The sequence below is a fragment of the Octopus sinensis genome, linkage group LG7 (genome assembly GCF_006345805.1).
Source record: "Octopus sinensis linkage group LG7, ASM634580v1, whole genome shotgun sequence".
Lineage (NCBI taxonomy): Eukaryota > Metazoa > Mollusca > Cephalopoda > Octopoda > Octopodidae > Octopus > Octopus sinensis.
In genome coordinates this window covers 15,193,653-15,219,526 of record NC_043003.1, presented here as the reverse complement: position 1 = coordinate 15,219,526, position 25,874 = coordinate 15,193,653, and the positions used below count along the sequence as shown (strand labels likewise).

General features: G+C 36.0%; 1 protein-coding gene across 1 annotated transcript; it reads right to left on the bottom strand.

Moving 5' to 3' along the window:
* Positions 1–7,758: 7,758 nt before the first annotated feature.
* LOC115214343 (Rieske domain-containing protein-like) lies at positions 7,759–24,367 on the bottom strand. Its single transcript, XM_029783529.2, has 3 exons — positions 24,228–24,367; positions 14,353–14,523; positions 7,759–8,006 (listed from the first exon to the last, which is right to left on the bottom strand). Exons 1-3 carry the CDS (start codon positions 24,289–24,291, stop codon positions 7,774–7,776), a joined length of 468 nt encoding a protein of 155 aa, XP_029639389.1. The 5' UTR covers positions 24,292–24,367; the 3' UTR covers positions 7,759–7,773.
* Positions 24,368–25,874: the final 1,507 nt, after the last annotated feature.

The window sequence follows — 25,874 nt, the reverse complement described above, 5'->3', positions numbered from 1 at the left end:
TCTAAATGGAGGTGTAGTCAAATCCTATTTTATGGACTCAACCATGTTCTAAAATAAGTCGAAAGGTAAGCTACTATAAATCGGCACGAACTTTCCAGACAACCCAATACATTACTGCTCTAACTTAGTGTGCTTCTTTTTTGAATATATGATCCATTGATATATATATTCTATAACCCATGCTGTTTGGTACTCAATTATTGGGTCATAAACCTTGTACCATTATGTAAATGAGTTGTGTCTGGTACAATTTTATTTATACTTTTTTGAATGGCTTTCTCCTACTTTGTCTTGGTATCTTGGGAAGAAGTGAGCAAATACTGATGAGTTGTTAAATAACACTGAAACCTGCCAATTCAGTCTTCAGGTCAACACTTTTGTTACCATATTTTACTGAAATACACAGCCTCTTTCATCATCATCATCATTTAAAATTAATGAAGAATTCAGTAAACTAAGTCATTATTAAAGCTGGAGTTTTGAACATAAATTAGCATGAAATTTTGATGGACAGTTTTAATTAAATAAGGGCCGGTTTCCCAGTTTCAGTGGCGTAGAAATTCTCCACCTGGACGGGATGCTGGTCAGTCGCAGGATTGCCATAAATCCTCGAGTATAATACGCAGGGAATTTTTAGGGGGTGTTTATCTCTGAAAAACCTAAATCTTGTGTATAATACGCACCCCTTCAACTTGAGTCAAAGAGGTCTATATAACGTCCTTTAATATTATTGTATATATAACATAATGCAAACGTGTAGCTTTTTTGTGCATTTTGTTTGCAGAAAATAAAGAAATAACAGCAATAATGTTTAATATATGTTGTTTACTGCAAGTTATGGATGATTCTTTTATGACTTCATTGCTTTCAGGCTTAGCTTAAGGTATTTTCACACCCGACATCACAAAATGCGTCTGAATAAACATTGCCGGACAGCAAATAGAGACTCGGACATTGCTTAGAAAATAATTTTCATTTTTAACCTCGTGTATAGTACACACTAGGGATTTTGACCTTTAAATTTTGGGGAAAAAATGCAGATTATACTCAAAGATTTACGGTACTCATTTTTGCCAGCTCAGTGGACTGGAGCAATGTGAAATGAAGTGTTTTGCTCAAGAACACAATGCATCACCCGGTCCAAGAATTGAAACCATAACTTACGATCACGAGTTCAATACTCTAACCATTAAGCCACACGCCTCCACAAGGTTTAAATTAGTATCTCTTTAAAACAGGAAGTTTGTATCATGAAACCAGGAGCAAGTAGTGTGTTGTTTGTTCCTTCTCGAGCCATCCCTGGCTCATAAGGGCCGGTTTCCTTGGCGTATAGGTTCCCCACCTGGACGGGACGCCGGTCTGTTGCAGGTGAGCTGCAAGATGCAGGAGGAAAGCTGTGGCGAAAGAGTCAGCAGAAGTTTGCCATTACCTTCTGCCGGAGTCGCGTGGAGCTTAGGTGTTTTCGCTCATAAACACACACATCGCCCGATCTGAGATTCGAACCCGCAATCCCTCGACCGCTGCTCTAACCACTAGGCCATGTGCCTCCACAATAGTGTGTTAGTTGATATCAAAAGGGTTAAGCTGCTGCAAAGACTTTCAGTTAGTGGTGGAGGAGAGTGTTCTGTAAGTACAGTTGCTAGAAAGACCAGCTGGAGAAAGTTCAGAGAACTATTACCTCTATCAGCAACAATAAGCCCCTCTGTCAGAGTGAAAGGCAGACTGTATAATGCTTGTGTACGAACAGCAATTCTCTGTCTCGTCCAGGTAGGGAATTTCTACAGAGAATTTCTGTCAGAGTGAAAGGCAGATTGTATAATGCTTGTGTATGAACAGCAATTCTCTACGTTAGTGAAATGTGAGGTGTGAATGCAGAGGATAGGTCCAGATAGGGTATTCGTGTATCTCCTTTACTGCAATATATAGGGAGAGGACTGTATTTATTCATGTCTCTTGTTAGATTGAATGAAGCATCCTTATGATCTTATGTAAAGAGAATATCAAGGTTAAATGACATGGCAGAGTAAATAAAAACAAAAACATCCATTGTTCATTCATTTATTTTATTTATTTATAACAAGTTATAAACAGTGAAACTAAATAAGGGTTTATAAACTTCTGGCAAAGCAGCTTAGACACATATACTTCAAATTTTGGCACAAGGCAAGCAATTTTTTTTTGGGGGGGGGGGTAAGTCAATTAGATCAACCCCACCACCACTGTTCAACTGGTACTCATTTTATTGGCCCCAAAAAGATGAAAGGCAAAATTAATCTCAGTAGAGTTTGAACTCAGAACATGAAGATAGGTGAACTGCCGTAAAGCATGTGCTGATTCTGCCAAGTCACTTCCTTAGCTACTTCAAACGTCAGATGTTTATACTTCACAGAGGCTTTAGATCAAAGAACTTTAGTATCAAAGGCTGAAACATTAAATTCTCATTTACAACAAACATAGCATAAACAGTTGTAAACAATGTCTTTATACATTCAAACCATTCGGAAAACTGGTTGTGGTTGATAGATTTACAGCTATGAATCAATAAGATATTGGTATGCCAGTCAAATAAAGCAGTTTTGTGTTGAAATAATCTTTTTGTCCTAGCATAACCATGTAAAATAAGTTCAAAGGGACACAAAATGACAAACTAGGCTGCATTCACATAAAAGAGGCCAGCAAGTGATTTGCCTGGAAGAACTTAATGACATACTCCTAAATCTTGCTCACAAAAATGTCTCCTAACTCTGCATGTTCTACTGCAACCAAAGTTCTAAGCAGAAAAACAGGACTCTACTTACTTGGAGGAAATGGTCTTGTTTGACATGCAGAAAATATATAGTTAGAAATTCAATATGGTGTATCCAGTACAAACTATGGGCTCATAAGAGGTGTAGTGGAATCACAAGAAGGTTAACAGAGAAAGAAGGCTTTGTTTGTGACAGATGTGCAAGAGCAATAGATGATAAGTACACAGGGCAAATGGATTTTCTAAACATCCAGGAGGATCCTTAAAAGTAAGAGATAGTTTCTGTTAGGTGACCCAGTTAGTAGTGGAAGAGGATGTTCTGAAAGTATAGTTGGTAGAATAAGAATTGACTAAAAGTTCAGAGAGCTATGACCTCCCCCAGCAACAAAAAGCCTCTCTCTCTCTCTCAGAGTGAAAGGCAGATTGTATAACACATGAACAGCAATGCTACATGTTAATGAAATGTGAGCAGTGAATGCAGAGGACTTGTTTAGACATGTATCTCCTCTAGAGCAAGATACCTGTTCCTGTTTCACTATCATATTTGAATTTCTCATCATTTGGTAAGAAGCTATTTCCCTCAATACTACATCCCACTCAGTTGCAGGGTCTTGACTTGCAACCTGACCAGTGGCTATGAAAAAGAAACCAAGTACACTGTGTAGAGTGGTTGGGGTTAGAAAGGGCATCTAATTGTAGAAACCATACCAAAGCAGACTCTGAAACTGAAAACAATCTTCTGGCTCATCAGCTCCTGTTGAGTCGTCCAACCCATGCCAGCATAGAAGACGAACATTAAACAATGATGATTTCTACTGCACCTCAAAGCTGGCCGGTCTTGCGCCTCTTTCATCCATGTCCACTCATTTCTCTTCCATACATCACTCATAGTGCATCTAACCCTCGTCCTATCCAACAATATGCCCGCCACTTTCCCCCTCTGTAACAACAACACTTTGGAATCCCCTTCATGTATTTTCTGAAAATGCTCAAGAACATGAACCACACAATCTCAACGGTCTCTTTCACTGAACTGCTAAGTTACAAGGACATGAACACACCAGTACTTGTCACACACACACACACAGCTAGCACACAGTTTCAGTCTATCAAATTCACTCACAAGGCATTGGTCAGAAGACACTTTCCCAAGGTACCAAGTGAGACTTGAACCCAAAACCACATGATTGCAAAACAAGCTTCTTAAACCACGCAACCATGCCTACACCTATTTCCTTCACCAATCAACCCCCACTGTTCAACTGGTACAATTAATAAGTGCTGTCTACTTTATACAGCAAGAGGCAACCTAACTATCACTGTTCTGGATAGCTTAATTTGCATATCTGTACTTCAGATGAAAAACGCAGAAGGAATATATTGACATTCCCATAGTGTTCTTTACTGCTGCTAATGGTTTTCTAACATTTAAAAGAAAATATTGTTTTTGAAAGACTGAGCATAAAAATAAAAAACAAAGATTATAAAGTTTTCAATTTGTGAAGTAAATTTTTGCTGTAATTACAATAATATTCCTCTGAGATTTAGAACCTTTTAGCATTTAAACTGGCCATATCCGGCCCATATATTCTACCTCTTATGTACAAACTGGTTAGAACTAGCTTCTCTCACCTATCCTACAATGCCATTCTAAAAATAAAGAATCACATCATAGAAATCTCAGTGCTATGAGATAATGCAGAATTAATTTAAAACAATGGGAATCAATAAGTATTACATTTGACTGAGTAATCAGAAAGCTAACGGTTTAACCCATTTGTTACCATATTTCTGTTGGGATGCTCTGTGTTTCTTTCAATTACTTTAAATATAACAAAGAATTAAGTAAAATAATTTTGTTATCATTAAGCTAGTGTTAGGAGCATAAATTGTGACTAAGTCTGGTGGAAGATTTTAATTCAAAACTTATGAAAACAAGATATTTGTATTACAAAGCCAGAGCCGGTTTCAGCCAGGTTGGTAATGAAAGGGTTAAACATTTTGTATGACAAGTAAAAAGAATATATAATAAAAATGCAACCATAGAAAACCAAAGGCAATAACATGGTCACAGCTATTTTGCTTCTATCATAGATCAGTTCACTCAGTGGTGATAACATACATTATATTTAACAAACACCATATGCCATATACAGCAATTATCAAACAGTTAAAATATATATAATAATAATAATAAAGGAAAGTGTTGTATATAGTGCTCAGGTGCACTACAACTATAAAAAAATTTTTTTTTTAAAAAAAGGCCATCAGGTATGCTGTTGGCAGTTTTCAGGAAGCATGGAAGTTTTGAAGGATGTAGGGTCTCAACAGTTTATTCCAAGCTTCAGCAATTCTGAGCATGGAAAAATGCTTCCAAAAGTCATGGGTGCTCTGCTGTTTTTTTTTATTTTATAAGCATGTCCGCGAGTGATTGTCATATGGAATTAAAAAAGGTATATTTTAAAGTTTATATTTACATGCTTAGAATGTATTTAATCCTGCAACAAAACAATAGTGTTGTGAATATATCATAAAATATTTTTGTTCCACTAATATTAAAGCTTTCAAAACACCTGTATTAGTATACCTAAAATAGACATACATGCACTAAAATTACTGAGTGTGGATATATTTTGTACATTCCATTTTGTTTCAGGGATAAACCATTTCAGCTGTCTTCTTCAAAATTGTATGTCTTTTAGTTTAAATTTTTATATGGCTTATTCAGGAAGAGGGAGGTTAGTGCCCAAGTCACTTTTTAAGGCAAAAGTAAATAGAGGGAGGAAGAGAGTGCGTTACCATCAGACAGGTATCTGGTCCAAATGTTGGCAACAGAGTGGACACTGCTAAAAGCACCCATGGATCGGGTGACGGTATTAAACCAGGTGTAAGATATAGTCTATCATCCAGCAACAGTCTCCAAAAGACTTCTAGAGTTTTTGTTCACCATATTTCACTCACATGTCTTTGACTGAGCAAAGGTTATGATAGAAGATATTTTCCCAGAGAACCACATGGGTTGTGGGATCAAACCTGAGCCCAAATCACTTAGTTGCAAAGTAAATTTTTTAACCATACAATCATGCCTGCTCCCATAGTCTATGCCTGATTTCTAAAGCAGTAGCGTAGCTAGGAAGAGAGTAGGGTGTGAAGGGGTAATCCACCCCAGGTGATGCTTTTAAGAGCACAGAACTTTGGGGGTCTGCTGTATAAGACTATGGGTTTCGAGACACAGGATTATATTTATCCTTTAAATGTTTCAGTCATTAGACTGTGGCCATGCTGGGGCACTACCTTGAATGATTTAGTCATACAAATTGACCCCAGTATTTTTTATTTTATTTTTTTTTTAAGTGTAGTACTTAGTGTATCAGTCTCTTTTATACACTAATTGTTTGCCTGCCGTGTTAACTACTAATAAAAGTAATATTTAAAATTGCTCTGTGCAACTACTGCTGCATAACAGTAGATGTGCACTTGAATTTGTAAAGTTAAAACAAACAAACAAACAAACAAAAAAAAATCAACCGTTACAAGGTTATAAAGGCCAGGCACAAGTTGAATATTTGAAACAGTTAAGACACTGATAACGGTATAAATAATTACACTAATAAAATACATATAGTAGACAAACATCAGGCACTCGTTAGCTTAGAAAAAGCAAAAATGATTATTATTATTATTCAAATTTATGAAAACTCCACACCAGTCATGGGGAACCTGTGAACCAGAGGGCTTTCTAAATGGGATACCTAATGAAAAATTTAAGTAGTGCAGCTTGTCTGCGTGACCCACTTTTCTAAAGAGGTAACCCAAATCTGGTCTACACTTTAATAAACATTAAGAAAATAAAATAGACAAGAAGCTTATCATTACAGTAAGATTTTCCTATAAAATAGATGGTTCTTTTATTCTTTTATTTGTTTCAGTCATTTGACTGTAGCCATGCTGGAGCACCGCCTTTAGTCGAACAAATTGACCTCAGGACTTATTCTTTGTAAGCCTAGTACTTACTCTATCGGTCTTTTGCCGAACCGCTAAGTTACAGGGATGTAAACACACCAGCATCGGTTGTAAGCAATAGTGGGGGAGCAAACACACACACAATGGGCTTATTTCAATTTCCAACTCCACTTACAAGGCTTTGGTTGGCCCAAGGCTATAGTAGAAGACACTTGCCCAGTGTGCCATGCAGTGGGGCTGAGCCCGGAACCATGTGGTTGGTAAGTAAGCTACTTAGCACACAGCCACTCCTGCGCCTATGATGAATATAACATAATTCTATGTTATAATTCCTTATCAATATAAAACTAAGTGGTATTCAATAAAATTTCAGTGTTTCAGTTAACTTCTAAATACCAAGTTCTCTTTCAAAACAACTGACCTTTGAATAATGATATAAGATCAAACATTTGTCTCCTACTATTTCTAGTAAAATCTTCAATTTTATAACTGTTAAAAACTGCTGCAAGACTTTAAAGTGTATCAACAGAAAGAAGTTTCTAACATCTTTTCTTTTGACTTTTTTTTTTCTCTCCTCCAGTCTCCCATAGAAATAATACCGTATTTCACGGCATAAAAGACACATGAGAATATCAGGCTCCAATTTCGGCAGCACATATTCAAGTAAAAAATATTTTACTGCATTAAAGATTATGGGAGACCCACCTCTGCATACACAACTGGGGTGATTTTTTTGAAACATTGTTTTGGGAAAAGAAAAAAAATTGTGCCTTATATATTATCAAATTCAAGGAAGTGGATACTTTTTCTAAAATTATATCCATTTTTATATATTTCACTTGAATTTCTTTTTTTTTTTAATTTCTTAAAAATTAAATTTTTGTATTTTTCTAACAAAATATATTGATGCTTTCTGAAAAAAAATCAACATTATTATTATTTTTTTTTTTTTTTTCATATTTTTGGCTTCAATAAAATATTTTCTGAGCTACTTAAAAATTGGTAATATATAACTTTAAATAAATAAATAAAAACTTTTTAACAAAAAAGGCAATATAAATAATTTAAAAATCATTTTCAGCCTTGAAATATTTCTCATCAAAGTTTGTAAATGCTATCGATATGGTGCCGTTTGAATCGACTTTTGTATGATAGACATTTGTCTTTTTATCTTCTCTTGTATTAGGCCAAACCACAGATCCATCCAACAGGTTAAATCTCCAACTGTGCCAAGGACACCTGACACATAATGTTCCATTTGGCATTTCTTCAATGTCTCCCATGTGTAATGGTCCACCTAATAAAATGTATAAAAACAAAAAAAAGGACAATTAATAAGATACACGAAATATTTGTCATGGCAGAATAGTTATATACCATAAATCTTTGTGAATAATCCGCATTTTTTCCCAAAATTTAAAGGTTAAAATCCCTAGTGTGTACTATATAAGAGGTTAAAAATTTTAAATATTTTCTAAGCAATATCCGAGTCTCTATTTGCTGTCCGGCAATGTTTATTCAGACGCATTTTGTGATGTCAGGCGCGAAAATACCTTAAGCTAAGCCTGAAAGCAATGAAGAATCATCCATAACTTGCAGTAAGCAACATTAATTAAAATAAAAGTATTCAGAACACAGAATAACATGTAACAAAACAATTTGCAAACATATTTACATTCCCATATAACAGTTAAGAACATCACCATTATTGTATTACGCATGTGTGGAAGTGTTTATTCGACTAAGTGCTGCTGGTTTAATAACGCATGACTCACGTTAGAGAAGGAGTGCGTATTATACACAAGGTTTAGCTTTTTCAGAGGTACAACTCCCTAAAAATCTCCTGCATATTATACTCAAGGGCAGACTATACTCGAGGATTTACGGTAAATCTATATAAATCTTGCTGTAGAGGATATTTTTAAAATGCAAGTAATTGTGTAACCCCTAAACAGCAACATATCTGTTCTGCTCCAGCCCTTTTCTCTCATACTCTACCCCTCTCTACTCCTTATTCTCCTAGCACAGTGGTTCTCAACCTTTTTTTTTTTACCTAAGGACCGCTTTGATTCCTGCTTTATTCTAGTGCACCTCCACAGCCATTCAGTGTTTAAAGAAATCCCATTAAATTTTTCTAATTAAATATTAGGAACTGTTTAAAAAAAATTGTTCAAATATTTTGTGTATTGTAATAAATATTTTGTGTTGGCTCCCATATTGATGGCACGTAAAAAGCACCATTTGAGCATGGTCGATGCCAGTGCTGCCTGACTGGCCCCTGTGCCAGTGGCACATAAAAAGCACCAGTCGAGCATGGTCGATACCAGTGCTGCCCGACTTTCCCCTGTGCCAGTGGCATGTAAAAAGCACCATTTAAGCGTGGTTGATGCCAGTGCTGCCTGACTTTCCCCTGTGCCAGTGGCATGTAAAAAGCACCATTCAAGCATGGTTGATGCCAGTGCTGCCTGACTGGCCCCTGTGTAAGTGGCACATAAAAAGCGCCCACTACACTATTGGAGTGGTTGCCATAGAAACCTTGCCAAATTAGACTGGAGCCTGATGCAATAGTAGAGGAGTCAGAGTCAGAGTCAAAGTTTTTTGTTTTGATTCCACAGCCCTGCTTTAAGTTCCAAGTTCAAATACCACCAAAGTCGACTTTGTCTTTCATCCTTTTGGGGTCGAGAAAATAAGTACCAGTTCAGCATTGGAGTTGACCCTAAAATTTCTGGCCTTGTGCCAAAATTTGAAACCAATAGTTAACATCCTTTTGAACTGGTACAACTGTTAGCAGACCAAGTAAAATGCCTGGCAGCACTTCATCCATTTTTACATTCTGAATTCAAATGTTACTGAGGTTTACTTTGCCTTTCATCCTACCAGGGTCAATAAAATAAATACCAGTTTAGCACTGGAGTTGACATAATCGACTTACACCCCTTCCCCACATTCCTGGCCTTTTGCCAAAATTTGAAACCAAAATTTAACAGGCGTTAAGACCCTAATGATAAATTTTCCCCAGCTACAATAACACCAATAATTCATGCTAATAACTCTTTCTGATATAGGCACAAGGCCTGAAATTTTGTGGGGAGAGGACTAGTCAATTACACAGACCCAAGTGCATAACTGGTACTTAATTTATCGACCCCGAAAGGAGGAAAGGCGAAGTTGACCTCGGCGGAATTTGAACTCAGAATGTAGCAATGGGTGAAATACTGCTAAGCATTTCGTCCAGCGCTCTAATGATATCTGCCAGCTTGCCACCTTTTTACCAATGTACAAAATACTCAAATCAGGTACGTTTATAAGTATAAAAATAGGATCACATGCGGTCGTATCGTATAGGGAATACAATCGCACGCGATCCCATTTTTAATTAAATATTACAGACCATATAATACATGCAGCGGCAAATGCACATAAGTGGAATGACAACAAGATTTCTTTTTGAATTATATACATTATTTCTTTTACATATTTTACAATCATGTTGGTTGGAAGTTTGTAAGTGTTAGCATGTTTTTGTGTCTGTGTGTTCGTGAGGCATAAAAGGTACTGACCAGAGGAATAACAATGGAATTTGGTTCACAGTTCATGTTGTTGGTATCAGCCTAGCAACAGGTAGTAGCAGATGGCTTAGGGTAGTTCTTAGAAGAACTAGAACTCGAAACAGATAATTGATTTACCGTTTATGAGGTACACGGAGCGTAAGAGTTCCATATCAAGATGTTGCGTCTCGTAGTTGAGATTAATTGAATCACTTGTTGTGTTTATCTTTCCCTTGATATAAATATACTTCCAGATGTGTTAACTGTAGCCGTTTTTCCCGTGGTGAGATCTTCACCTAACCGCTATAGTTGAATCTGTGGTTGTCTTGTGTACAAATTAAATCTTCGATGTTTGGCGATGAGTTGTGTCTGTCGCTTGGTTTTTGCTGCGTCTTCATCATATATTCTGCTTGGTTATTTTTCTCTTGATATAATGGTGGTCGCCTGCCTTTCGAACTGGAACATGGTCGAGTATGCTCTGTGTGGTCAGAGGTTCGCCCTGAGAAGGACTTGAACCAAAGACGAACTCTGTGGTCAGAGGTTAGCTCTGAAAAGAACTATAACCTAAGACGAACTCTGTGGTCAGAGGTTAGCCCTGAGAAGGACTAGAAACCTAAGTCGAACTCTGTGGTCAGAGGTTTAGCTCTGAAAAGAACTAAAAACCTAAGACGAATATTTGTCTGAGAACCCTTCTTTTATAAGGTTTATGTGGCTCAAAACGAACTTCATAAATGGAAAGCTGTGATTGGTTGCTTGGAACAATGGCGCGAAAATAAGCGGAGGCAAATCGCGTCATGTGACAACCAGCAGTGCGAACGTAGTAGAGACCACGTGTCAGCCAATCGAATTAGCGTTTACAACAATGTTAAACTAGCCGAAGATGTTTGTAATCTTGAACGAGATTATTCTTAATACTCTTCTCAAACAGTGAAGATAGCAATGAGTGTAACGATATCGCTACATATAGCCTCTTGCCGTTTTAGACAAAACGGCGATAAAATTGATATTATTATATATATATATATCCTTGTTAATGTCTCATTTATACCTGCCTTATATGGCTTATAGGTTAAATGAGGCATGCTTGCCCTTACTGCCGAAACAGCTGTCAGATATGATATAATTAGATATTATATTTTATATTTTATATTTCTATTTCCTTGTCTAATTATATTTACAACATATTTTGTATAATGCCTTTACTGTTATGTAATGGTGTAATAAAGTATTGATTGGGTATCATCTGTTGGTTGATGTTTGATTGATTTAAGTATGTTTCTCCATTTTCTAATTTTGTAGTATATATATATATATATATATATTTTTGTTTTTCTTAAAAAGTTCCTTCTTTAGCGTTCTCTTGTGTCAATTCCGTAACTTATGTATAAAAATAGGATCACATGCGGTCGTATCGTATAGGGAATACAATCGCACGCGATCCCATTCTTAATTAAATATTACAGACCATATAATACATGCAGCGGCAAATGCACATAAGTGGAATGACAACAAGATTTCTTTTTGAATTATATACATTATTTATTTTACATATTTTACAATCATGTTGGTTGGAAGTTTGTAAGTGTTAGCGTGAGAAAAAGAATGTCTAGAAACATTTCATAGAGATACAAACTGTGTATTTGCACTACTCTATCCAGGCTTGGATTTAAAACAATGAATAGTTGCTGACATCAACTTTCATCTCAAGGACAGTTTTTAGGTTTTTAGGTCAGAGTTTATACAATAATATAGCACTGACATTCATTATTTTTCAGCTTTATTCATAGTTTGATCTCTGACCTTACAATATAACAAACTTCCTTTTTCCCTCTTTCTCTCTTATGCACACATTGCAAAATGTCATTATTGTTAACAAGAGATATTTCAATTCACACGTGGAATTATACACTGTTTTGTTAACCTTTTTTTTATATCAAACTACCCAAGACTGCCCATACTTATATGTTACAAACTACCCAGTTAAAAGGGGTCTGAATTTAAAACTGAAAAAAAAAAAAAAAACTTCTATGAGTGGCTGTGTGGTAAGCAGCTTGCTTAACAACCACATGATTCCGGGTTCAGTCCCACTGCATCCCATCTTGGGCAAGCATCTACTATAGCCTCGAGCTGACCAAAGCCTTGTGAGTGGATTTGGAAGATAGAAACTGAAAGAAGCCCATCGCATATATGTATATATATGTGCGTGTGTATGTTTGTGTGTCTGTGTTTATGTCCCCATCACTTAGCGGTTCGGCAAAAGAGACCGATAGAATAAGTACTAGGCTTCCAAAGAATAAGTCCCAGGGTCGATTTGCTCGACTAAAGGCAGTGCTCCAGCATGGCCACAGTCAAATGACTGAAAAGAGTAAAAGAGAGTATCAAAATTTCATGTTAAGTTTTATCTTTAATATTTTGCCTTATGCTCATTTCAATCATTAGAATGTGGCCATGCTGGGACACAGCCTTGAAGAAATTTAGTTGAATAAATAGTTGACGCCAGTACTTATTTTCTTTCAAGCCTGACTTATTCTATTAGTTCCTTTTTTCCAAACTGCTAAGTTACAAGGACATAAACACACCAACACCAGATGTCAAACAGTAGTTGGGGACAGAGACAAAGACACACACAAATACATACATACACACACATATATATATACATACACACAAGCTTCTTTCAGTTTCCTTCTACCAAATACATTTACAAGACTTTGGATCAAAGCCATATAGTAGAAGACACTGCCAAGCAGTGGGACCGAACTTGGAACCATATGGTTGGGAAGCAAGCTTCTTACCACACAGTCACACCCGTTTCAAACACCAAGATATTTTACTAAATTCCTCATCATTTTCCAAATGAATTTAACTAAAGTTTGTGTCTTTCAACCTAAGCATAACAGATGAGTTAAAGGCCACTGGCAAACCAGAATTCTAAGAATCTTTACAATTATGCCTTTTAATCTAAATATTTTCGAGGCTGTGAAGTTGGCAGATTCTTTAGCTTGCCAGGCAAAATGTTTAGCAGCATTTTGTCTGTCTTTTATGTTCTGAGTTCAAATTCTGCCCAGATTAACTTTACTTTTCATCCTTTTGAGGATAAGTGCCAGTCCAGACACACAAAAATGTGTGTGTGTGTGTGAGGGTGTGGAGGCACATGGCTTAGTGGTTAGGGTGTTAAACTCATGATCGTAAGTCTGTGGTTTCGATTCCTGGACCGAGCGATGCATTGTGTTTTTGAGCAAAATACTTCATTTCACCTTGCTCCAGTCCACTCCGCTGGCAAAAATGAGTTATCTTGTGACAGACCGGCATCCAGTCCAGGTGGGTAAATTTCTACGCCACTGAAACCGAGAAACCGGCCCTCATGAGCCTGGCATGGCTTGAGAAGGAACATTTATTTTTTTTTTATATATATATATATATATATTCTGTTACTCGTTTCAAATATTTGACTGCGGCCGTGCTGGAGCAGTGCCTTTAGTCAAACAAATTGACCCCAGGACTTATTCTTTGTAGGCTTAGTACTTGTTCTATCGGTCTCCTTTGCCAAACCGCTAATTTATGAGGACGGAGACACACCAACATTGGTCGTCAAGCAATGGTGGGGGACAAACACAGACACACAAACGTGTGTGTGTATGAATTAGTTGTAAAGATTCGACAGAACCTAAGCACATGAACATATAGGATGCCATAAATGGCTAGGAACGATAACGTAGAGTTCACAGTATGGTAAGCAACAAGAGAGATATCACATGTTGGCAGGACAGTCTAGATATGTAAGTATCAAATCCAATTTAAACTGAAGCGGTATTAATTTAAACTATAGATTTGACTACAGGGTTGGTTCCAGGTGTGGCACAGGTACACAAATGGTGTTTAAGTGCCATTTGGGTTCTCTTTTTATATATATGTAACTGATCAGCTTCTACACAGTTTCTGGCTACCAAATTTCCAAACAAGGCATTATATCAGTCCAGAGCTGTAGTAAGATCCACTTGCCTAAGGTGCCACACAGTGGGGCTGAACCTAAAACAGCGAGATTACAAAGCAAGCTTCTTAAACAAACAAATAAAAAACAAAAGGGCAACGTACCAGAATGTGGACATTTGTCGTCAATGGCGTAAATAGTGTCTTTATGTTTGAATAAAGCAACTGACTTCTCGTTGCAATTTACCAGTGCTCCTTTTGTATCGCTAGAGGTGTTTTTAATTGTGGCAAATTTCAATTTGCATTTATGTAATGACTGATTCCAGTCAGACAAATCTGAAAAGAAAGGGAAAAAAAAAAGCATGATTAGAAAACACCCATATTACTGTTAATATGAAGAGCAAGCTGGCAGAATCATTAGCACACTGGATGAAATGCTTAGCAGTATTTCGCCTGTTGCTACATTCTGAGTTCAAATTCCGCTGAGGTCAACTTTGCCTTTCATCCTTTCGGGGTTGATAAATTAAGTACCAGTTGTGTACTGGGGTTGATGTAATTGACTGTCCCCCTCCCCCAAATTTCAGGCCTTGTGTCTATAATAGAAAGGATTATTGTTAATAGTGATGTTGTATGAAGTTGTGACTGTGTGGTAAGTAGCTTGCTTACGAACCACATGGTTCCGGGTTCAGTCCCACTGCGTGGCACCTTGGGCAAGTGTCTTCTACTATAGCCTCAAGCCAACCAAAGCCTTGTGAGTAGATTTGGTAGACGGAAACTGAAAGAAGCCCATCGTATATATATGTGTATGTGTGTGTTTGTCCACCCAACATCGCTTGACAACCGATGCTGGTGTGTTTACATCCCCGTAACTTAGCGGTTCTGCAAAAGGGGCCAATAGAATAAGTACTAGGCTTACAAAGAATAAGTCCTGGGGTTGATTTGCTCAACTAAAGGCGGTGCTCCAGCATGGCCACAGTCAAATGACTGAAACAAATAAAAGAGTAAAGAGAGTAATTGTTATGATAAAGGCGTAGGCCTGGCTGTGTGGTAAGAAGTCTGCTAGCCAACCACATGGTTCACTTTTCCAGGCTTGTACAGATCAGATGGAATTTGTAGAGGCACCTTTTCTATTGGTTTGGCTGGATACCCTTCCTGTCGCTAACCTTCACTTGTTTGCTGCCAAGGCAATATTTTTCCATGAACAGACATATTTTTTATAGAAGACTGGAAATGAATACCACTTGTATATTATTTTGTTTGTAATTCTAAAATGAAAAATATAATTTCATAATTATATATAATGAAAATAATAAAAGTTGACAATTTTTTTTATAGGTGCAGGAGTGGCTGTGTGGTAAGTAGCTTACTTACCAACCACATGGTTCTGGATTCAGTCCCACTGCGTGGCACCTTGAGAGAGTGTCTTCTACTATAACCTCGGGCCGACCAAAGCCTTGTGAGTGGATTTGGTAGACGGAAACTGAAAGAGACAACTGATGCTGGTGTGTTTACATCCCTGTAACTTAGTGGTTCAGCAAAAGAGAAAGATAGAATAAGTACTAGGCTTACAAAGAATAAGTCCTGGGGGCAATTTGCTTGACTAAATGTGGTGCTCCAGCATGGCCACAGTCAAATGACTGAAACAAGTAAAAGAGTTATATTTATTCTGTAAACAAATAATACAATATTACATAAGCATTTTAAAATGTTTCTTTTTCTGGAAACTGGCCGTGTATTGGCAGCTGATGGCTCGCAGACCAGCATCCACCCGCAGGCCACCACTTTGATTAGCACTGATCTACATCACCAAAATGCATGAAGAAATAGAGTAAAAGTGCATGAAATAAACATCCTGGTACTTACTCTAACAGTCTCTTTTGTTGAATTGCTAAGTTAGGGGACATAAACAAACCAGCATTGATTATCAAGCAGTGGTGTATGTGTGTCAACCAAAATAAAAACATTTGCCCAAAGTACCACACAGTGGGACTGAACCTAAGAACACATTAAAGATTACCCATTTTTTCTGAAAGTTATGAGAAAACAGACGAATCATGTAAATTATCCGAAATCCTCTAACCAGTCTCATTAAAAAAAGTTTTTCAGAAGGACCTACATATTCATAAACTACACAATCTGAATAGTATTTGTAGGAAAATAAAAATTAGGTATAAGCAGAAATTTTACCGGTGAGTGTGTTAAATTATAAGGCACAAAAAGAAAATGACTCTCACCAGACACAACAGAATTTGTAGAAAATTTCATTCAAAAATACCCCTTTTTCAAAAAGTTATGGAGAAACAAATTTGATTAGAGTGTGGACACACTTCTATAGTTATGCCCATATTTGTACATGATTGCTATTTTGGTTTTTCCATTAATATAGGGTGGGGTGCATAATGAGTCATAGTTACTGCATTTCTGACTTTGAAAAAAAAAAGATATGTTTTTTTTGTTTGTTTTTTTACAAATAGTCGCACACCTGTCTCTGTATTCATTCCCGATCTTTCTCTCTCTCTGGCTGGGTAACCTTATACTTCCTCTACAGCAAGAGACCTGTATTCGTCTCACTATAACCTTATAATCTTCACCTCCTCCAATGCCTTCTCCTCTCTTAAAAGATTTTTTTTTAATGTCTTGCAAGTACTTGGTGACCCTGTCAGTGCAGGTGCCACTTAAAATCACCCAGTCCACACTGTAAAGTGGTTGGTGTTCAGAAGAGCATCCAGGTGTAAAAAATTTGCCGAAACTGACCTCACCTGTGCTTGAGCCACATAAAAAGCACTACTCACCTAGCCTTTGCTTGTGTCACATAAAAAACACTAAGTCCACTCTGCTGAGTGGTTGCTGTTAGGAAGGGCATCCAGCTGTAAAAACCCTGGCAAAACAGTCACAGAAGTTTGGTGCAGGCTTTGGCCTGGCCAGCTCTTGTGGTACTGTCCTTCCTGTGCTAGCATGGTAGACCAACGTTAAACGATGATGATGATCACTACCTTACAAAAACTATGTCAGCTAAGCAAAATGACTTTTAAACGCATTAAAAACACTACAACATAATCTGAACACTATTTCAGAAAATTATCACCATTCTCTTTGAAGACAAATTTAGCTGGGGCAAAATGAGTAAGACAAAGTAAAATAAATTTGCTTCTTCAATTTTACAGAATTATATTTGAAAGCAGACCCATACACATCAATATCCATCCTTAGACATCAGAAAGATCAAAAATGCCAAAAAAAAATTTAATATTAATGTCAAATGAAAGAGGACAACGGAAAAAGGGTACATGATGTCAAATTTATGCAACTTCGACTAATTCTAAAACTCATAATAAAATATTCTCTGAAACTGCAACCTGATCTGCTGGAGTGGCTCTCTTTGTAATATATTTAAACACTACACAGTTAAAGGGAGTATTGAAATTACTCATTTTACCCCATTTTAGACAATTGCTTTAAAACTTGAAAATTATCAAATTTGACATTATTGTGTTAAAAAAGAAATTACTTGAAATTAAAAAGAGAAAAGAATCTTGATTGTTAAACACCAGAAATTATCCAGATATTTTATTAACAACCTCAATAACAATTGGGTCAAAGTTGAGGAAAAATTTCTTGAAAACAAAAAAGCACCTGACTATGTTCCAAGTTATGCTGACCAATTTTTACACCCAAAGATGATGTAATACTTGCAATGTAATGATTTCAAACAAAAATATACACAAAATCAGAAATTACTCATTTTGCCCCACTTACAATTTTGGACCCCCGTCCCCCACTTTTGTGTTTGAGGTTGTAATATAAATGAGCCATGGCTGAATGTCTATCGAATTAAATGGAAAATGTGTTCCTATCTTAAACCCCCACCACCCATTTTTTTTTTCCGTGTTACGTATATTGTCGACAATACTAACGTACAAATTTCTTTCCTTTCAATATTGCAAACGAATGACTGACAATAACAACTTTTTTGTTAAAGATTATAATAGGAAATTTTATTTATACTTAAATAAATAACTGCTTTCTACAATATTATTTGCACTTATTTCATCGACCCCCGAAAAGAAGAAAAGCAAAATCGGCCTCGGCGGAATTAGAACTCAAAACGTAACGACGGACGAAATACTGCGAAGCAACAAAAGAACGCAGCGTTTCGGAACACACGCACACTCTCTCTCTCTCATTTTTCCCCCATTTTTTTTAACACTTTCTTTTCTTTGTCTCAGGATACGGAACTGACCGTAACTTTTAGATTTCAGGAATGTTCTTCCACCCACCCCAAAAAATTGAGTTGAGATATATTTTGAAAAGAGGATATCAATTTTTAAAGCAAAAGCAAAAATATAGTACTGCCTCAACCATAGGTCGTCCAGAAATGAGGGGTCTCTGGTTAAGTTTATAATTAGAAAAAAAATTAATTAAAATAAATATATAAAAAATTATAAGCCAGTTCCGAAATATTACTTTTAAAAAAACTGTTTCTTTATAAATAGAAATACTCATTCAGTTGAAAGAGATTTTTTCCAAAGAAAAATTTTTTTTCAGAAAATAATTTTTTTTTAAACACCTTTTCTCCGTTTCAGGTTACGGAACTGAATTTGTCGTAACTTTGACATTTCTAGAAAGTTATTTTTCGTCCTTTTGTTTTCAAAAAATTTGAGTTGAGATTTATTTTGGACAGAGGATAACAATTCTTAAAAAATAATAATAATAAAGAAAGAAAATGAAAATAGTACTATCTCGTCTCTAAATGAAGACACCCATAAATGAAGTGTCGAAGTTTGTAAAGGAAATAACGAGAAATTTTGAGAAAAAAATATCAGCAAAAAATAATTTAAAAAACAATTGTTTCTTTATAAACAGAAAAAATTTATTCAGTTGAAAGTGTTTTTTTTTTATGTATTTATTTAATTTGAAGCATTAAGAAAATTCATGTTAATAATCTATGAAGAACTAAGATAATCCTTGAAGTGTCCTTTGGCCACGATATTTTAATCTTTGAGAAGGTGACAAAGAAAAAAAGAAAACAAAAGCAACTTCTCTTCCATTTCGGCTTTATTACTATACGACTCAGCTCAATCTTAAATCAGTTTTATATCCCCCCACAGTAAACCAAGTTGAAAAGATTTCTAAGCCCCACCCTCCACATTTATAATATCTGACGTTACAAAATAAAGAATGGTGACCCGTCAAGAGTCCTATGTTTCATCAGGCAATTTTCTAAATCAAATGTTCCGTCTAGCCATTTTCTGAGTCAAATGTCCCGTCTAGCCATTTTCTAAGCTGATTGTTTCCGCTTCTGATATCTCACACTGGCTCGTTATGTAACCATTACATCATTTGATCCGAGTTTTATTTTTGTGTCGCCAACGATGCGTAAAGAATTCATCAAAATGTTGTACTTCAAAGGTTTTAAAAGCTTGCTTTATAGTTCCTTCAGGGCTGTGAACGTGCTCAGTTATATTGGCATGGATACCAGTTAACGAATGGGACATGTATGACAAACTAAAGAAATTCTATACCAGAGGTCCATAACCCTTTTTTTTTTCTTTTTGGTAGTGCACTCCTCTTAAATAATTATTATGCCTGATGCCCACCTAAGTGGCAACTGAACAAATGGATACCCTAAGCTTTTAACAGTGAAATAAGAAAAACTAATAAAGACAGAAGTTGTAAGTTTTCTTTATACATTTCGACTTCCCCGTGCTTGATGAGATTTAATTTTATCTTAACAACCATCACTAGTTTTATCATGTATAAGTAGTAATTATATTATCTCTATAAATATAAAGCTGAAGTTGTCTGTGTATGGCAGGTTTGGTAGCCTTCAACTAACACTATCTCCTCCAAGACCCTGCGGTGCAAGTTGACCAAAATTGAGAGTATGATAGAAGAAGGCTTGCTCTTCATTCCGTAGAAGAAAAAAATTCAAATCGGACCATGTTAACACCAAAAATTATTTACATCAAAAAGGTGTTTGTTTTTTTTTCTATGAAAATCCCTATTTTCTTTTAATACAATTTTTTGACTGCTGTGTCACCATTTTTCGGTGTATTTCAACCAGAAAAATGTTCACTTAAAGAGAATAACAAATTACATAATGCAAATTTTTACTTTTCAAAAATTCCAATTCTAAAGGGTCGAAACAAGCCCGAGCAATGCTGGGCTATACTGCTAGTATATGATAAAACTATAAGTAAAATTTAGTATGCTAATTATGTCACGCCATCGCCTCCTAAAGCATCCCCCTCAGACATGTCCAGTGATATCTTGGAGATGGAAAGCCCATGTTGGACATCTCCGTCCTACACAAATGTACAACGCACCCCTAATTTTGTTTCTCCATAACTTTCAGGAAAATGTTTTGTTTTTTTTAATGAAATGTTCTACAAATACTTTTGAGATTATGTAGACCACAATTATATCGGAGTTTAATGTAAGAAAGAATGAGTGGACGTTTACATATACATACTGACGCCCATCACAGTTTTTCAAGTTACGTGGGTGTAATATCGATGGCGTCATTCACCCTCTTTTTCAGCCTAGCCTCTTTATCTGTCAAAAGGGAACGCGTGAATGACGTCATCTACTAATACCGAAGGATTGGCACACTTTTTTTCACATAAAATTCCGATGTAATATGTATACCATAGGAAACATAATTGTGGAAAATTTTACAAAAAAAAAAAATTTCTGTGAGTTATGAGGAAACAAAAGTTGACGGTAACGCAGCATAAGAGATGTGTGCCTCCGCTCCGACTTTGTTTCCTCGTAACTTCCAGAAAAATGGACATTTTTAAATAAAATTTTCACTAAATGCGCTTCAAACTGTATAGATTACGATTATATATCGGAATTTTATGAGAAAGAACTGTTTTTTTTTTTTTTTTTAATGGGGAGTTGGGGCTGGAATAATTCACACACCTCATCAAAGCCTAAGTGGAAATAAAGCTGAGATATTTGAAGTCTCCGACTCCATCACAAAATTTTGTTTCACGTCAAATTCCGACATAATCTACACCATCTGAAAGTATTTGTAGAAATGTTTACTAAAAAAAAAAAAAAAAAAAAAAAAAACTCAATTTTCAGAGTTATGAGGAAACAAATCAAGATGGAAACTCCCCCTCGTCCACCCAAAAAATAGTTTTTCTCACCAAATTCTGATATAACCCCCTAACCTACTCCATCTAAAGTGTATCTCTGTAAAATTTCATTCAAAACTATGCAATTTTTCATAAAGTTATGAGGTAACAAAGTTAGACTGGGCACACATCTTTAATTTATGTTTTTCATAATATCGCCAACAGCTTACATTTTTTTTATTATTTCAAATATATTCGTTAATACAAACGAAACACAATTCACGCCAGAGTGGTCTTAACAGCATTATTGTCATCCGGGTTTAAACAATACACAGAGGACTAAATATTTATTCGTTAACAACAAGCTAACAGCTAATTTTGGGGCCCAAGACTTGTGGGGTACTACTTGAGAACAGTGGTCCGGTGCGCGCACTCGCATAGTCGTGCATCCGCGCTAACTAGTCGTGACTAGTCGATCCTACAACGACAACCTAGCAAAGTAAATAAAACACAAAATAAATAATTTTTGTTAAACAAAGTAAATAACATACAAAAACACAAAGTAAGGATCGACTAGTCATGACTAGCTAGTGCGGATACGCGAGTGCGCGAACCGGGACTGTTCTCAAGTAGTACCGACTCATGGAGGTCTCTTGATCCTTGGGGTTAACTGAAACTCCCCCTCTCACCTCATCCCCTTTTTTCGCATCAAATTTCGATATGCTCGTAAATATGCACCACCTGAATTGAATTTGTAGAAAATTTCATTAAAAAATAGGCATTTTTCAGAAAGTTATGAGGAAACAAAGTCGGGAGAGATTTGTCACAGATATGTAGTTATGCCATTGTTTTGACATAATCATTAACAGTTACCTGATTTCCCTATTTCGGGAGTTTCCATAAACTCTTAAAACGGCGAAAGTAAAGAATACGCACACCCGGTGGTTAGGGTTAGGATTAGGGTTAAGATTAACATTAGGATTTTTGTAACCCCGAAAACGGGCGATGTACATATTCTTTACCTCCACCCTTAATAGATCGTCTTAATTCTGGGACCCTAATATTACAGCAGCACCCTAAGTTGTAAACATTAACCCCCTTCGTTTTCGGGTCAAGTTGTAAACATTAACCCCTTTGGTTACCCCCTTTTTTTTTTCATTTTTTGCCCACCTTTCCTCCCAATTCAATACCCATATTCTTTACCTCCACCCTTAATACATCCTCCTGATTCTGGGACCCTACTATGACAGCAGCACCATAAGTTGTAAACATTAACCCCCTTCGTTTTGGGGTCAAGTTGTAAACATTAACCCCTTTGGTTACCCCCTTTCATTTTTTGCCCACTTTTCCTCCCAAATCAATTTTTAAGCGTTCTATTCCATTTTCTTCCGTTTCAGGGATACAGCAACCGAGTGTAACCTTTTCATTTTAAACATTTTAAAAAAATCTTTTATTGCATTACATTAATTTTTTAAATCCTGGAATCATTTTGCAAATATAGAATATGGTATCGTTAAAAACAAAATAATATGAATTTATGATTTTCTTTTTTGTTTCACAAATAAATTTAAACGGGTGATGTACATATTCTTTACCTCCACCCTTAATACGTCCTCCTGATTCTGGGGCCCTAATATTACAGCAGCACCCTAAGCTGAATTTATAAATTATAATTTTATTTTTTTATTTCCCGAATTTAATTTTTCGTTGAGGTGGAAGGGTGCTTGTTCCGAAACCTCAACGAATTTTGAAAAGCATCAATAATAATTTTAAACAAATGACAGAAATACTTAAAGAGCATTTTTACATGATTACAGAACAGACAAATCCACTTCATAAACAAACTGTATGGTGTATTTCCCCTAAAGCAGCAAAAACGAAAACTAATGAATGGAAAATCCCAAAGAATTGCATTCTTCCTTAAATCGCATTGTGCAAACAGCGTATATTAGACTAAATTAGCCAATATATCTTCCCTAAAAAATAAAAACTAGGATGTGATTAGAGTGAATATTAGCTGCTTCTTTTAGGCAAGTGAGAGCTGGTAGGGGTTCCCTCGTAGGTACTCGAAATTCTTTCGTCCCTGGGTGATCACCTGTAAGAAGATCTACAAGCAAAGAAATTTATAACGATTGGGTATTCCCCTTTTATTTTAAAGACAGGACGATGTGATTTGGGGATGATTTAGCTCCTATTTCTACCATGTCGAGCGACCGGGTAGGGCTCGGGAGTGATAAAATTATTTTGAGATGATGTATGTATGTATGTATAGGGAGACCTGTCACTTATATTGATATAAGATAAAAAGCGAGGGTGTCTTTTTCGGTTGCTTTAAATCTTTGTCTGTTACATCACAGAAATTAAATTAAATTTGGATTACTTTAAGGATAATTCTTACATCTTTTAGAAATACATTATGATACGGCATTCTTTCGATACATGTGTCTGCGTAGAAGCCGAGATGCTAGGTTTAAATACGAACATACGTGGCCAGGCTTGACAAGTACGGCCTTTTTTTGTAATTTGAGGGAGATTTAGCAGCTATTTCTAACATGTCGAGCGACCACGTACAAGCTCCAGAGTTAAGAAACTGATTTCGCGTTACGAAGACCTGTCACGTCGATGTAACCGTTTAAGGGTTTGTCCTGTCTTGTTTTGTTTTTTTCAGTTAATTCTTATTTTGTCTGTTACATCATAGACATTAAATTAATTTAGATTACTTTGATGATAATTTAATAATCTTTTCAAAACAGATATTACGATATTATGACAGATTATATAAACACGTGTGAGGAAACTGACAGGTTTTTAAAGTTGAATACAAACATGACAAGACAACCACGCACAGGTTGGTTGTTTGTTTCTGTATAAATAATTTCTTCCAGCATAAAAAAAAGGATTACCGAAACCTATAGTTATTATTAATTAAATAGAGAGGGATTAAAACAAATCATTTACCTTTTTCTGTAATCCCTTCGATAGGAAAGAAGAGAGACTTGTTGCTCACGTCATACTTCTCCATGACGGTTTTGTTATCTAAATCGAAATAACCGCTACTTGCGTAATAAACAAATCAATTACTCACAACGAAATAGTTCGTCACTTCATCGCAATTATTGCCGTTGTTACTCAATATTGTTGAATTATATTATGATTTATATAGCAAAATGTTTATTTGAATATTTTTTTATAAGACATAGAAGGGAAGAAAGAAATAAATTAAAGTTTAATGCTGAATATTTTTATATTTTATTTCGGTTATATTCGTACGCCTGCTTAACCAAAAAAAAAGTACTTGTTTCGTTTTTATTATAATTAGTGTTTACTCAACTTGTCACCTCATTCAGAAAAATGACAAATTACTTCGAAAAACAAAGACTAAATTTTGGGGAATGACATATTATTTTTTTATCTATGAACTGTGATTCTTATGCCTGAATTATTAAAATCAATATCAAACAGAACATCAAATAATAATAATCTGTTGTATTAATCTATACTAACGGCACCCATAAAAATTACACGGTTATTTTTAAAATGTGTGTTGGGAGTTCTCACAGAACTATAAAATATGTAATTTCTTTTGAACCTTTACTTTTTCCAAAAGAAATTATACTATTTAAAAAACATTGTTTTTGTTTGTTTTGTTTTCTGAAACTTTTGATTTTTAAACTGGTATAAAATTCACTGAAGAAACAAGTAGTTGCGGAGAATATCTTAGAAACTATTTGATTTACACTTCTTCTACGGTGAGTACGGGGCGCTTCGTTGCCAGGTTCTTACGATAGAGAAAGTATTTACCTTGTCAGAAATAGGTGTTTTCCAGGTCAAAAAAGAAAACAAAATAGTGTTTTCGTGAAAGAAAAGGGAAAAGTTTCAGTTATCAAGTAAAGGAAAGCTGATATAATTAGCAGGGTGCGAACTAACTAGCCACATTACGAATTGTAAGTCACAACATAAATAATTCTTTCCACTGTCGGCAGAAGGTCTGAAATTTTGGGGGAGGGGACTAGTCGATTACATCGACCCTAGTGCGTAACTGGTACTTAATTTATCGACCTCGAAAGGATGAAAGGCAAAGACGACCTCGACGGAATTTGAACTCAGAACGTAAAGTCAGACGAAATGCCGCTAAGCATTTTGCTCGGCGTGCTAACGATTCTGCCAGCTCGCCGCCCTTCACAACATTAATCCTCTCTACTAATCCTTCACAAAATAAATAATCCTCTCTGTTCTAGGCACAAGGCCTGAAATTTTGGGGGAGAGGACTAGGTGATTTCTTCGACCCAGTGCGTAACTGGTACTTATTTAATCGATCTCGAAAGGATGAAAGGCAAAGTCGACCTTGGCGGAATTTGAACTCAACGTAGCGGCAGACAAAGCACTTTATCTATTGTTTTGGTAATTCAGCTTAGGTTGTCATTAGTTACAGGGGCTCCATTGTATATTAATTCTCCTCTGAAAACAGCAGGTTCTGCATGACTCACCTCAATGTAAAACTCTCATCCTCTGACTCGTTATTAAGTTGTCACACCAATTTATGGACAAAGGGGGGCTCCAGGACACATAGGGGATTAGTCGTTTGAAATATATCACACACAACGT

Bases quoted from the DNA above. Each gene is read 5' to 3' on its own strand.
- LOC115214343 (XM_029783529.2), bottom strand. From the start codon at position 24,291: ATGGAGAAGTATGACGTGAGCAACAAGTCTCTCTTCTTTCCTATCGAA. The intron at 14,524-24,227 runs GTAAATGATTTG...CTTTCTTTTCAG, and splicing joins CGAAGGGATTACAGAAAAAG to ATTTGTCTGACTGGAATCAG. The intron at 8,007-14,352 runs GTACGTTGCCCT...ACATTTTATTAG, and splicing joins CGACAAATGTCCACATTCTG to GTGGACCATTACACATGGGA.